General features: G+C 48.6%; 1 protein-coding gene across 2 annotated transcripts in view; it reads left to right on the top strand.

Moving 5' to 3' along the window:
• The first annotated feature begins 2,113 nt into the window (after positions 1 to 2,113).
• COMMD1 (copper metabolism domain containing 1) overlaps positions 2,114 to 15,456 on the top strand; it is an 82,531-nt gene continuing 69,188 nt past the window's right edge. For both annotated transcript variants that reach the window (XM_066594482.1, XM_066594483.1), the window contains exon 1: positions 2,114 to 2,322. In XM_066594482.1, the coding sequence (XP_066450579.1) occupies positions 2,149 to 2,322 (174 nt within the window). In that variant the 5' untranslated portion in view covers positions 2,114 to 2,148. The remainder of the gene's footprint in view (positions 2,323 to 15,456) is intronic.

The raw sequence follows: 15,456 nt of genomic DNA, 5'->3' as shown, positions 1-15,456 counted from the left end.
GGGCGCAACTCGCAGCAGACAACACACAGCCCCGCCTCCTGTCCGCGTGCTCTCCGGCGTGCGGGAAACGGTATATTTGCTTGTACTATTCTTGTGGGGTTTTTTTGCTCAGACTATTCATCTAAGTAAAAAAAAAATCTTACGTGAAAACCCCCAGTCCGATGAAAGGCTTGTATTTCTGTCTAACGGTCGGACTAAAAAATTGGTCCTAAATAGAGATGATCGAGCCTACTCGGCCACGCCCCTTTTTCGCCCGAGCACCGCGATTTTCGAGTACTTCCGTACTCGGGCGAAAAGATTCGGGGGGCGCCGTGGGTGAGTGGGGGGGTTGCAGCGGGGAGTGCGGGGGGGGGGGGAGGGAGAGAGAGAGGGCTCCCCCCTGTTCCCCGCTGCTACCCCCCGCGCCGCTACGCCGCCCCCCAGCACCCCAGCGTCCCCCGAATCTTTTCACCCGAGTACTGAAGTACTCGAAAATCGCGGTGCTCGATCGAGTAATTACTTGAAACGAGTAGGTTCGCTCATCTATAGTCCTAAAATCACCTGTGTGCGTATAGCCTTACTGCGAAGAAAGACGCGGTCCCCAGCTCTCATTTTCCTATTGCATGTACATATGCTGGCGTAGGCGGCCACACATGGGCGTGAGCGTATATACGCTCACGATACCGTAATGCATATGCCCTATGCACGGTGGGTGGCATGTTTGGGATTTCAGCCGCACTTCAGTAGCGGTGAGGGATTCCAGCGACCTGATTGGTTGTTGGGTACACACACCCCTTTGGAGAGTGGCCGGCCCGTTAAATAAGCCGCAGCAGGGCCGTAGGAGGGTCGGCAACTAACCCCAACCCCAAACCTAACCCTAAATCTAAGCCTAACCCTAAACCTAACCCCCCCCCCCCCCTCCGCTGGTCCCGTGAAGTAGCACTCGTGCACATCTCCAAAGGGGGGGTGTACCCAACAACCAATAAGGTCACTGGAATCGCTCACCACTACTGAAGTGCGGCTGAAATACAATATATGTGCGCAGCCACGTGCTATCGCACCCGCAGCTGCACTTTTTACTGTCCTTTCTCGGGCTGCCAGGACCGCTCACATTGGCACAGTCCCGGCAGTGCCATGTTTGAGTAAGCAGCCTAGGCTACTTAGTCCCAGGTATTTTCGATTTTCCGTGCGAAATCATACATTTCAGTGCGCGATTCTAGGGACTTGGGGCCTTTGATGCGCAACTGTGCACCAAAATAAAGCATGTTGTGTTTTTTTACCGCGTGCTTGAAATGCGCAAAGATGAAACCCATTTAAATCAAATGCGGCCGTCCTAACCCTTGTAACAGGGCAGCACTGGGCAGTCATCACCCGCCAGGCAATCTGACTGTGCTCTTCTTCCACAGGATTATGGCAGTTCCCCTTGCCCGACTCATCCCTTGTGCCCACTACACAGCCCAAGCCTAAGTCCTCATGCACATGGGCAGATTTTTGCTGCAAAATCCAAAGTGGGCAGATAAGAATCTGGGCAGGTACGCAGGGGTCTCCAGCCGGGCACAGGGTCCGATTCCACTGCAGGATCCCGCATGCAGAATCCGATCCGGCCATATGCATTCATCATTACTGCGGATTCCGTGTGGATGAGCTCCATTGATCTATATGGAAGTGCATTCGGATGCATTGCGGATTTGTAGGTAGATACCTCAGTGGTTGCCTGGAGAGCAGGCAATGAGGTGGGGGGAAGGCAACCGATTTTTTATTTCGCGTATATGCGCGCGGAGAAAAGAAAAAAACAACACATCCGCGATCACCGGTAAGCATTTAACAGTAATTTCCACACTGACACGCAGGTCTTCCGCTGAATGTCTTTCATGAGTGTACATGAGGCAAGGAAAATCCGCATAAACGAATGGAAATCAAAATCACATTAAATCCGCAATGAAAAAACACACCATTTCTGCAGATTTCAGGGCAGTTTATTTAATGATCTGCAGAAAATCGTATCAGCCCCGTGTGAACCTAGCCTGAAAGCGCCCACATGGGATAGAACTACAGTAGCATTTGCCAGCCAACACATGGCCGCCGGAGGGACATAGGCATACTTCCGCCAACCACAGTCTTAGAATCACGTGATATGGCTGCAGCCGGTCACGTGTTGGCGCCGCTGTCATGGCTGATGCGGAGAGCGGTAAAGCCCTCAGCGGACTGCTGAACGGCATCGCGCAGAGCAAGTACTATGGGAACACGGAGATCACGGAGGAGCTGCTGAAGACAGAGCTGTACGCGGAGCTGCCGCCCGACGAGTTCAGGGCGCTGCACGACAAGATGCGGGGAATCATCAAGGTAACAGCACCGGGAGCAACCACTTACGGGGCGGGGGGAGTGCAGCGCAACCATTAACAAGGGGGGGGATATGAAAGGCTTTGTTGCCCATAGCAACCAATCACAGCGCAGCTTTTATTTTTGTTTTCTGTGCTGGAAAAATGAAAGCTGCTCTGTGATTGGTTGCTATGGGCAACACAGACAGCTTCATCATCCTTTTAATTCAGTGGGCGCTGTTATGTAGTCTGAATGGCATCTTGTTGCGGATGACGCTATGTATTGTGCACAGTATGCCAGTTACAACACTTTCTCGATAAACCAAAAAAAAAAAAATCGCACTGCGTACATCGGTGATCGCGTCTTCTAGGCATTCGCAGTGCCATACGCAGCCTGTACGCGGTCTCTGCCGGCAGAGCGTATGGGCTGCAGTGTGTACAATGCTGCGGGAGTCTCCCGGCGTTGTACGTATACGCCCGTGTGATCGAGCCCCAAGTCTCTCCTGAGCTATATGCTAATGAGCCCCAGACCATCCGATGGGCGATCCAGCTCTCTTTTAGTAAAAAAAAACGCGCCTTTCCTGCCCAACGACCCCTCCTCCAGCTTTTCTTGCTGGAGACGTCATATGCCCCACCGCGCCTGCGCCACGCTGTGCAATTGGCGCAAGCGTTATGACTTGTTGCCGAACAGACGTGGTCACGTGCCCTCCTCAGTTCGCCAGGTCTTGTTTTTATAGCATACATGCTGCGCCAAAAATCACACAACTTCTGTAGCTCAGAACGATTAATACGAAGCCAAATGAGTTTGTTTTGGGGTTTATTTCTATTTTTGTAAAATAATATTATATTCTTCTGCCATCTTTTGAACGCCATATCTTTTTTTTTGCCCTCAACATAGTTGTGTGAGGGTTAATGCTATCCAATGGATAGCGCCGGTCGCAAAAAAGTAAACAAAAGTGAAAAAAAAACTTACATATTCAGCTGCCCTGATGGATCGGATCCATCAGGGCAGCTGAAATTACTCACCGAGGTCCGCCGCACTGCTCCCCGCTCTCCTAGTCCTCCGGTCCCCGAAGCCGTCCTTCTGCACATGCGCGCCAGGCGGCATTACGTCAGCCGCATGTGCAGAAGGCCCAGCGGCCTGGGAGGTAGCCGGGAACCAGGAGATGTCAGCGGGGACCGCGGAAAAGTGATGAAAAAAGTAAAAAAAAAGAAAAGCTTTACCTCCCCTCATGGATCGGATCCATGAGGGGAGGTGAAAATACTCACCCCGCTTCCTCCATGTCCTCCGGCCGGTGTTGGGACCCTCTGCTGGCTTCTGCGCATGCGCCGATGTGGCGCGCATGCGCAGAAGGCTGGCGAGCCCGGCAAATTCAAAATCTCCCTGCACCCGGCTTTCACAGATAGCTGAGTGCAGGGAGATATGACTGGGGACCGCTGTATGCGGTTTCCAGTCATATGATCATCGTTATCCATCGGATAACGGTGATCATATAAAGTTAAAAAGTTTAAAAAAAGGTAAAAGTTTAAAAAGTTAAAGTTTCATCTCCCCTTACGGATCGTATCTGTAAGGGGGGATGAAATTACGTACCCAAGGTCCCTGATTTGTTCCCTGGTGGGATGTTGATCCGTGGACCTTACCCCCAGCTTCGGCGCATGCGCCTGTCAGCATGATGGCGGACGCATGCGCAAAAGTGAAAGATTGCCCAAAAAATATAAAATCTCCCTGCTGCTGGCTACAAAAAATAGCCAAGAGCCTGGAGATGTCACGGGGAGCCGCGGTGAGCGGTTACTGGTCACGTGATCGCCGTTATCCAATGCATAATGGCGATCACGTAAAAGTTCTTTAAAAAGTGGCAGTTTCATTTCCCCTCACCGATGCGATCGGTGGGGGGATATCAAACATCTTCTCGGAGGCTTCCGCATTTGAATCCAGATGCGATTATCCTCCATGGACCCTTCCGGCTGCTGCGCATGCGCCCGCCGGCAAAATGCCGGACACATTCGCAGGAGCCGGGGAGCCCAGGAAATTTTAAATCTCCTTGCTCCCAGCGACCAATGGTTGCTGAGTGCTTGGAGCAGTGACCGGCGGCCTCGTTGAGCGGTCCCCGGTCACGTGATAAATTAGCGATATAACATTAGGCCGGTCACACATGACCGGAGAGGAATTACGGGTTCTGCATGCGCTTGATCAGCGGTAACCCACGGATCAATCGCATGCATTGGATTACACAATCCCCCCCAATTAGTGGGTCGGAATTACGGAATCCACTCGCAGAAACAGAACACGGCATGCTATATTTTACCGCGGATATCCGCGACCTAAAGCCCATTGTGCTCTATGACCGCGGATATACTCGCAGCTCATGTGCAAACACATTGTGTACGGGCTGCGGGCACCCGGGTCATCTCTAAGCGACGGTGCGGGAAATATAAACAAAAATCGGTGTACTGTGCATGACCGCCTGTGTGAGTAGGCAGTTATGCGCAGTACATTACGTGGCCTTATGCAGGGTTACAGCCGGGCTCACAGCTGGGATCCGCTGCAGACCTCCGCAAGCGGATTCCACCTACGGCCGTGTGAGCCCAGCGTTATTCAGACCGCTACCTGTAATCCGTAATTTACAAGTAGCTCCGGGAACGCTCGCCTTCATGCAGTTCCAGGAGCAGCTTGTTGAGCGCCTTCTGTGTGAGACCGCTGCATGTCAGCAAGATTACAAAGCCTCACAGCGCCACTTTTTACACCCCATACCCGCCGCTGAGGGCAAGAAATACCCCCAAAAAGCATGAGAGGAGGGGGGATACACGGTTTTCTTGCCCCATGGGCCCAACCCAACCAGCCTCCGTAATTACCCCTGTCTTCGGACATAAAACGCAGTTTATATTATTACCTTTATCTAATACTTAGGGAATGCCAAAAAATGGGGATGGCGGGGGGGGGGGGGGGGGATTATTTTTAGGAAGTCAATTTTTTTTCCGTATAAGTGGGCAATGGGGCCTGGAATTTATTTAGTTCTGCCCTGAAATCCAGCGGGCATTCCCTCCATTATGGGCCTAGCCATGTGTCCTGTAAGTAGATTAGGGCCACAATGGGTATGTTTCTGAACACTGGACAAACGGGGGTATCCATTTTGGGGTGAAAGTCTTCATTCCTATGTACAATGTACCAAAAAAAACACGTTTTTAAATTGACACAATTGCCAAAAAAATGAAAATCATAATTTTTTCCTTCTGCTTGGCTTAGATTCATTCAAAAACTGTGAAGTCAAAAAAATTATCGTACTCCTAGATAAATTCGTTAAGGGGTCTACTTTTCAAAATGGGGTCACTTGTGGGGGTTCTCCATCGTTTTGGTCACTCAATGGCTCTACAAGTGTGCAATAGGGCCTAAATCTCCTTCAAGCAAAATTTCTGTTCCGAAAGCCACCGGTTGCTCCTTTCATTTTGGGCCCCATAACGTAAGATTAGGGCCACAATGGGTATGTTTCTGAGCACAGGACAAACAGGGGTATCCATTCTGGCGTGCAAATCCTCATTTTCATGTGTACTATAGAAAAATGTCCTGTCTTTAAAATGACATATTTGCAAAAATATGAAATTTTAATTTTTCTCTTCTAAATTGCATTGACTCCTAAAAAAAACCTGTGGGGTTAAAATACTAATGACACCCCTCAGTGAATACGTTAAGGGTGTAGTTTTTAAAATGGGGTCACTTGTGGGGGTATCTATCATTTTGACTCCTATGAGCCTTTCCAATCTTGGATTGGTGTAGGAAAACAAAGTGTTACTCAAAATGCTGAAAAGTAATGTTAAATTTGTACGTCTCCTAAATGGTTAAAAAAACCCGAAAGTTTTTCCAATGTGCGCCCAAAATAAAGTAAACGGATGGAAATATATATCTTAGCAAAAATTTCTATATTATGTTTCCACATATTTGAGATATTGCAGTTGGAAATGTGAAAAAATGACGATTTTTTTCAGAATTTTTCCAATTTTGGCGCTTTTAATAAATAAACACAAATTCTATCGGTCTTTTTTTTCCGCTTAAATGAAGTACAACATGTGGCGAAAAAACAATGTCAGAATCACTTGGATATGCAAAACCTTTGTGGTGTTTTCCCATGCTAAAGTGACACGTGTCAGATTTGCAAAATTTGGCCTGGTCATTAAGGCGCAAACAGGCTTGGTCACTAAGGGGTTAATATGGAAAAATGGGTTTATTTTTAAACTTTTTCTTTTTTTTTTTTTTAAATAATAAATTACTACTTATCTTTTTTTTTTTTTTTACTCATTTTTTTAAGTCCCCTAAGGGGACATGAACTTGCAATCGTTCGAACACTCGCAAAATTCAATACCATAGTTTTCCATCACGCAAAGACCCAGGTTGGTATTGAAGGTGCAGCTACTGTTAAATTCAATGAGAGCTGTGCCTGCAGTAGCGGCGCAGGTCGTTGCACTATGGCGCATTCTGCTTCCCCCGCCGGCTGTAGTGACAGTGGCGCCTGAAATCTAGCTAATCGTCGGGGATCCAAGAGGCGATCAGTAGAAACATTAACCCTTTCCAATCCACTGTCTAACGTCTAAAGACATTCTGATTGAAGGCTGTACAGCTCCGATGTCGGAAGACGTCCGGCCGGGTATTCTTACTGTATATTACTGGCCGCTCTGTTGTTTGGGGGCCTCTCCAGCATGTCCCATACTGCAGTACTGGCTCTAGCCAGCAGATGGTGCCATTGTATAATGGCAGAAAGAGAAAGCTCCCTAGGAAACCCTGAATCCAAAATTGGATTGCAAAGGGTTAAGTGTCCCTGAATTGGGCCTTTGAAGCGTGATGACCTCCACCTTGCATGTATGGCAGATGTGAGCAAGGATAATATGGAAGTACTCTTGTGCCAATCCTGCTCTATGCACGGCGGATCCCAGCTGTCTTTTACTGCAGCAGCCGCCATGCCTTCCACCCCGTGATGAACCCCCCCTGATGGAACGCCATATTTTCTCCTTAAGAAGAGCACCAAGACAGTGAGTGAGGAGACTTATAAGGCCATTTATGCTCCTCTGGGTAATATGCAAATAAGGGAGATGGAACAATATCTCAGCAGCGCCACCTATTGGAAGGCAGCAAGTCGATGTTAGACTCTTTATACAAGCCTAGCGTGTCTGAGGTTTTAGGATGCATCAAAGGGACGGGGAGGGTCATCCATGGGCAGAGTATAGTCATTCTGTGCCTACCGTCCTGCGGCACCTACCAGGGAGAGTGGGAGTCTACAAGTATCGTATGGATGATCTGGCGATGACTGTTGGGGGATATTTCCGTCTCCACTGGAGTAAGAGCTCTGCAGTAACTGCTGAAGGGGGTTATAGGCACTGATGTGAGGAAGGGCCCTGTTACACCGGCCGAAAAATCCTTCCCATTCCTGCATCAAGCAGGACTCTTAACAATTATCATTCAGTGTAAAGGCACGCCCCGACTACACGACTAATGAGAATTCATTCGCTTCTTGTTCAGTTTCTGCATTTGGCCTACTGAAGAACGGATTGTTTCGTGTAACAGGCAGTCCACTTAGAACAGCTGCCTGCTTGATGAGGACTGCGCAAAATTAGTTGAAAATAATACATTTTCGTGATGATCTCAGCCAGCGGTGATCTGCCTGTCTGGGTGCTCGTGCCCGCGGCCATATGTGTAAAACATTGCTGGTCTCCCGCAGCGTTTTACATGTTCGGCCGCCGTACGCTCCGCTGGCAGACGCTGTGTATGGCTGCGTACGGTAATGCAGATGCCCGTGAATCACACCAGCCCGTACATGTAAAGTGTGCCTTTTTTTTTGGATCTATGAGCCCTAAACACTCTGCAAGAGCGCCAACAACCTAGTTATGACATCGGCGCTCGTGCATTTTAGAGGACTCTCATCCCATTACTGTGAACGGAGGTGGGCGGACTGGAATGCCCCCGGCCCGTGGCACCTCCAATCAGTGATCATCGTTCTTGTGCTTTTACGCAGGAATGAGCATCGCTGGCACTTTTTTTTTTTTTTCTTACACGGGACGTTTTCTCGTGTGAGTTTTGTGCGACAAAACGAATGTGGAAATAGAACTCTTCATGTTCAGTGGGTCTCATTACACGATTCTTCTCCCATAGTGATGCTGCGCGATTGAAAAATGGCATCAAATCCTAATTTTCTGTGATTTCACGGAAAACTTGCCCATTATTTCCTAAATCTTCCAATTGAAACAACTTATGATTTTTTGGTTTTTTTATCTATTATTTTTTCTGTGTATTTAAAAAAAAAAAAAAAACCAAACCACGTACTGCGATGTGATATATATTTTTTTCGCTGAACACATCGCACTCAGAGGCAAAATCATGGGTTTAAGTCTAATATCGCGGATGTGGCGCCTGGGAATGTCTCTGCACACAAAAACGCCTCCCATCACTTCAGGGAAGTAGCGATTGGTGATTGTTTTCAATGGGAATCCTCGCATCGCAGTCATGCGCTCCTCACACATCGTGCAATGCCATTTCTGGCTCCATTTATAACAGTGGGCGGGGTGATCCGGTGAACGCCCAAAGAAAGGACATGGCGCGCTTTAAAAAAAAAAAAAAAAAAAATTGCTATTTTTTTTTTACCTTCGCACTGCGATGAAGGAATAGAAAAATCGCTGATGTATATAACCCATTTGAAAGAATGGGGTTCATATATGTGCGTCTCACAACGCAAAAATCTGACGCGACTGAATGCAGCATAAGGGCGTCTTCACACAGGCAGTAAAATCGTGAGAGCGAGGGAAAACGTAGAATTCTGAATTTGTATTTATTGTTTTTCTTTGGCGCGATTCTCTCGCCTGTGTAAAACCCCTCCCAGGCTGCCTTCACACCGGCGTGAAAATGAGCGTTTTCGCGCATGGCACCGCGATGTGACGCAGGAAACCTTATTACAGCGTGTTTTATCTAACTGCGAAATCTGCCATTGTTATCGATGGGGGAACTCCGCGATCCTCTGCCGCGGCTGTGACTGTGCGCCGGGGATTCCCTTCATCCTCGAAGTGATGCGAGGCAGTTTTCACATAGTGGCGAGCGCGACAGCCGTAATTCACTGTGTGCAGCACGCACGCTGGCGCATAACAAGTATGCCATGACATTGCGCACTTGCTCTATCTTGGCGTGTATGTGCGCATAATACATGCCATGCTAGCGCATGCTGCAATCTAGCTTTGTTTTGCGCAGTATGTGGCAACATGGCAGATCGGTACAGTGTTTCATGCGCACAAAAGCTGCCTGCGTAATATGCGGTCGCCACCCGCCCTTGTGGAGGAACCCGACGGGAGGCAACCTGGTTAAATATTCCAATGCTTTCAGCCTGAACACAAGTGCTACTAAAACACTGCCTTCCTATCTTTGTGCCACTAGATGGCAGCGATGAGTCATAAAACGCACCAAGTAAAGTCCAGGATGGAACAGAGAAGTTTTGAGGTTAGTAAGTGAATTGCATCTAATAATAATAATAAACTTTATTTGTATAGCGCCAACATATTCCGCAGCGCTTACATAGACAGGGGGGAATACAGAAAGACAAAAGTACAAACATTACAGAAAGATGGTTACATAGTAATCAGTTGATGGAAACAATAGGGGTGCGGGTCCTGCTCCAACAAGCTTACATACTACGAATAGTGGGGGGATACAGAAGGTAAAGGGCTGAAGATGTGTACGGTATGGCGAAGTGTGAGCGATGTTATACACATAGACAATGGTCAGACATTTAGCCGTGTGACGACAGAAACGGTGTGACTGCATCTAGAGCAGAGGTGTCAAACTCATTTTCACCGAGGGCCACATCAGGCTTAAGGGTACCTTCAAAGGGCCGCTTGTAAGACAGTATAGTAAGGGCCCGTTCACACAAGCGTATTTGCGTACATAATATGCAGTGAATAGAAGCCATTGATTCCAATGAGTTAATTCACATGATGTATATTTTCACACAGCATGACCTATTTTGTTATATACTACACACCCCAATAGGCCTTTGAAGTGAATGGGCCGCGCAGGAAACCGATGTATTCACTGCATATTTGCGCACCATCTCAGTGGGCCCATCTGCGTTCTTTTCTGCATGCCCAAATATGCAGGCATAAGCGATTTTCGATTGCGCAAATACATAGCGTATTTGTGCGACCGAAATGCAATTACGCCCGTGTGAGTGAACCCTAATAGTGACCCCTATACTGGTCGCAGTAGTAATAGTGACCCCTATAGTGGTCGCAGTGATAAGTGACCCCTATAGTGGTCGCAGTAGTAATAGTGACCCCTATAGTGGTCGCAGGGATAATAGTGACCCCTATAGTGGTCGCAGGGATAATAGTGAACCCTATAGTGGTCGCAGGGATAATAGTGAACCCTATAGTGGTCGCAGGGATAATAGTGACCCCTATAGTGGTCGCAGTGATAATAGTGACCCCTATAGTGGTCGCAGTAGTAATAGTGACCCCTATAGTGGTCGCAGTAGTAATAGTGACCCCTATAGTCGTCGCAGTAGTAATAGTGACCCCTATAGTGGTCGCAGGGATAATAGTGAACCCTATAGTGGTCACAGGGATAATAGTGACCCCTATAGTGGTCACAGTGATAATAGTGACCCCTATAGTGGTCACAGGGATAATAGTGACCCCTATAGTGGTCGCAGTGATAATAGTGACCCCTATAGTGGTCGCAGTAGTAATAGTGACCCCTATAGTGGTCGCAGTAGTAATAGTGACTCTCATAGTGGCCCCAGTAAAAGTATTGACCCCCACAGTGGTCCAATTAGTAATAGCGATCCCCACAGTGGCCCCAGTAGTAATAGCGACCCCCACAGTAATATTAACCTCCTCCCAGCAGCAATATTAACCCCCACCAGCAATATTAACCCCTTCCCCCTGCACCAATATTAACCCCCTCCCAGCAACAGTATTAACCCCCACCCACCCAGCAGCAATATTAACCCCCGCAGCAATATTAACCCCCCGTCCCCTTGCCAACCCGGCAGCAATATTAACCCCCTTCCAGCAGCAATATTAACCCCCCACCGAGCAACAATATTATTCCCCCACACCCAGCAACAATATTAACCCTCCCAGCAATATTAACCCTTCCCCCCCCCCCCACGCAGAAATATTAACCCCCTCCCAGCAACAGTATTAACCCCCACCAGCAATATTACCACCCCACCCCCGCAGCAATATTAACCCCTCCCAGCAGCAATATTAACCCCCCCCCAACACACCAGCAATATTAACCCCCCCCCCCAACACACCAGCAATATTAACCCCCCCCCCCAACACACCAGCAATATTAACCCCCCCCCCCCCCCCCCCAACACACCAGCAATATTAACCCCCTCACCCCCGGCAGCAATCAGCAATATTAACCTCCTCCCAGCAACAATATTAACCCCCCACCCCCCAGCAGCAATATTAACTTCCCCTTCCCCAGCCATATGCTTACCTCCTCCTTGCTGTCAGCGCCGCTCCTCCTCGGATCGTTCTGAGCCCAGGTGGCATATTATCTTTTTCCACAAGACTTCTGCAGTATTGAGCAATTCCAGCAACCTGATTTGGGTTCGCTGATTCACCAAACAACCAACAACCAATCACTGTGAATCAGCCAACCCAGACAACCAATCAGGTTACTGGATTTGCTCAATAGTACAAAAGTCTTGTGGAAAAAGTTCCTATGCGCCCGGGTGCAGCACGGCACGCTTCCTCCCTGAGTCCTCTCCTGCGGAACTGAAGAGCAGGGGACTCAGGGGGGAAGGATTCTGATGTCAGAGTGTGCGCCGGGATCAGCGCTGTCAGTGTGATTACAAGTGGGGAGCTGCGGCACCCCAGCTGGTAATCACTACAGTGGGGAGCGGCCGTTGGCATGCCGCGGGCCACATAACATGAGGCAGCGGGCCGGATTCGGCCCGCGGGCCTTGTGTTTGACACATGTGATCTAGAGGCTCCGCCTCCTCCTCCTCCGTAGTAATATGGGGCAGAGCTGCAATTAATTGGTACTAAGTTATACTTCAGGAAACAAAATGCAACACAGAATGTCAGCTCTTCAGGCAACGTGCGTGTCTGCGCTTCACCTTCTACTATTTCGTCATAAGAATGGAAAAAGGGAAACCGGACGAGTCGCAGTGGGCCGCAGGTACTATAAAATAGGGTCTGTTCGGCTTCCTTCACACCCTCCAGCATTTTCCTGGCTGAAACAATGCAGCATGCTGCGCTACTTTTTCTGGGATTTTTGGGCGGATCTGCATCAAAGGCTGCGAATAGCGCCTCCAGCAGGAATGAGAACTTTTATATAAAGCCGCCTGCAGCGCTCCCTTAACAGATGAGACTAATTGGTTCCGGGAAAGTCATTGCACCTCGAAAATATTGTATATTTAGATCAGGGGTCACATCAGCACTACGGCTGCCTTCAAAGGGCCGTCTATAAGGGCTCATTCACACAAGCGTATTTGCACTCCATATTACGCGCAGGTTTAATACAGATAGCTTAAACACCACTGACTTGCATCCGGAGTGACGTGGCGAGCTTGATTCAGCTTGCGGGCCCCGAGTTTGGCGCTGGTGGTTTAGACCATAACCCTATGGAGAGCTGGTAACTTCTGATGGCTCCAAAGTGCCAACTGTCTCGCCAAAGAAGGAAAGATATTCACGAAACCGATACAGAGGAAGGCAATACATGTACAACACTGGAGGTCCCGCGGCAGCCTGGGATCGCTTTCTACGAAGATGGAAGTGTCTTCCGGAGGCTTTCGCATCAGGATTGGTATATATTACATATGGATTTTGGTGTGAATTCTCTGCAAATTTCACTCTCACATTTGAAGAGGTGAGAACGGACGTGCAGCGGACTTGGGCCTGATTCACACGGGCGTTCTTTTTAATTAGACGGAACTTAAAAGGAAATAGAACACATTGGCGCAGGTTAATAAAAAGATCTGAAAAAGAAAAACTGTCTTTGTTATCACTAGCAACCAATCAGAGTGCGGCTTTTATTTTACCAAAGCAGAATGCAAAATGAAAGCTGCGCTGTGATTGGCTGCTGGGGGCAACGAAGATGGTCTTTATTAGACCGTTTTTATACATTTCTACCTTGTTGATCTCTCTGATTGTATTCACATGAGCGTCTTTGTTTTTTACCTTGGATGCGTAGTCCGAGTAATAATTTTATTTTATTTTTTAAAGCGACGTGTCCTGTGTTGGTCGCGTTCTTGCACAAGAATCGTCCATTCGAGTCAGTGGTTTTGAGTACGATCTATTTTCAGTCTGTAACTATGGGGGCCATGAGGCTGGGTTCACACGGGGCGGAATTACCACGGAATTTCTGGGCATACTTACCACTCGGAAATTCCACCTGCAGTCCTAAACCTGAGACTAAGCAGCAAAGTAGGCAAGATCTGCAAAAATCTCATCCACACGCTGCGGACAGTGCGCTGCGGCCAAACCGTGCAGAAACGGACATACCGTGGCTTTGAATTCTGCATGTCAATGGTATCGCCGTTTCCGCTGCAGTTTCTCTACTCTCTATGGGGGAGAGATGGCCACAATGGAATAAGCCGCTTTCAAGACCCGCGCCAAATGTCTTGGGACTTCAGTTGTGGAAGTCTTGTGGAATTTCCATGCGGTCCCGTGTAGGCTAGCTAAAGGCGTACAACAGGGTACTGGAATCTACATGCCCTTTCGTATCGCATCTTGTATCCAAGCTAAAGGCAGTACAACAAAGTACTAGAACCTCCATGCCTGCCCATATCGTATTTTGTATCCAAGCTTGAGGCGGCCCAACAGGGTACTAGAGGCTCCATGCCCGCCCGTATCACATCTTGTACTCAAGCTATAGGCGGTACAACGGTACTAGAGCCTTCATGCCTGCCGCCCGTATCACATCTTGTATCCAAGCTAGAGGCAGTACAACAGGGTACTAGAGCCTCCATGCCCATCCATATCACATCTTGTATCCAAGCTAGAGGCGGTACAACAGGGTACTAGAGCCTCCATGTCTGCCTGTATCACATCTTGTATCCAAGCTAGAGGCGGCCCAACAGGGTACTAGATCCTCCATGCCCACACGTATCACATCTTGTATCCAAGCTATAGGCGGTACAACGGTACTAGAGCCTTCATGCCTGCCCGTATCACATCTTGTATCCAAGCTAGAGGCGATACAGCAGGGTACTAGAGCCTCCATGCTTGCCCGTATCACATCTTGTATCCAAGCTAGAGGCGGTACAACAGGGTACTAGAGCCTCCATGCCTGCCCGTATCACATCTTGTATCCAAGCTAGAGGCGGTACAACAGGGTACTAGAGCCTCCATGCCCACCTGTATCACATCTTGTATCCAAGTTAGAGGCGGTACAACAGGGTACTAGAGCCTCCATGCCCACCCGTATCACATCTTGTATCCAAGCTAGAGGCAGCACATCAGGGTACTAGAGCCTCCATGCCTGCCGTATCACATCTTATATCCAAGCTAGAGGCAGCACAACAGGGTACTAGAGCCTCCATGCCCGCCTGTATCACTTCTTGTATCCAAGCTAGAGGCAGCACAACAGGGTATTAGAGCCTCCATGCCCGCCCGTATCACATCTTATATCCAAGCTAGAGGCAGCACAACAGGGTACTAGAGCCTCCCTGCCCACCTGTATCACATCTTGTATCCAAGCTAGAGGTGGTACAACAGAGTACTTTAGCCTCCATGCCCGCCCGTATCACATCTTGATGAAAGTTTTTTGACCATGAGTGTATATAATTGGTGCTGTGATTCCCAGCAGGTTCAGTAGCCGAGGATAGAAGGGGACCGTTCCCTGCTGGAGGTTATTGCTAGTCCCAGCAAGCATAGCCTTGAGGAGGCGCCGCAGTCCTGTCACATCAGGAGATAACAGGCCGAGGAGTGCGCTGCTGACCGCACACATCTGACCATCCTAGATGGCGGAGGGACCCGCAGCGCAATCCTCAGGTTAGGGCTTGTTCCCATTTGGGCTTCCATTTACAGTACTTCTAATTTATGGGGTGTCTTAGGACAGAGCCGAGCAGACCTCATTGACTATAATGGCGTCCGTTTGGCTTCCATTTACTCATCCGGTGTAATTGCACTGAATACGTTGCTATTTTGTCCTGCATTTTAACGGAATTCA

Source organism: Eleutherodactylus coqui, chromosome 3 (genome assembly GCF_035609145.1).
Source record: "Eleutherodactylus coqui strain aEleCoq1 chromosome 3, aEleCoq1.hap1, whole genome shotgun sequence".
Classification (NCBI taxonomy): Eukaryota; Metazoa; Chordata; class Amphibia; order Anura; family Eleutherodactylidae; genus Eleutherodactylus; species Eleutherodactylus coqui.
Note: the sequence above shows the minus strand (reverse complement) of the source record. Positions and strands in the feature narration are given on the sequence as shown.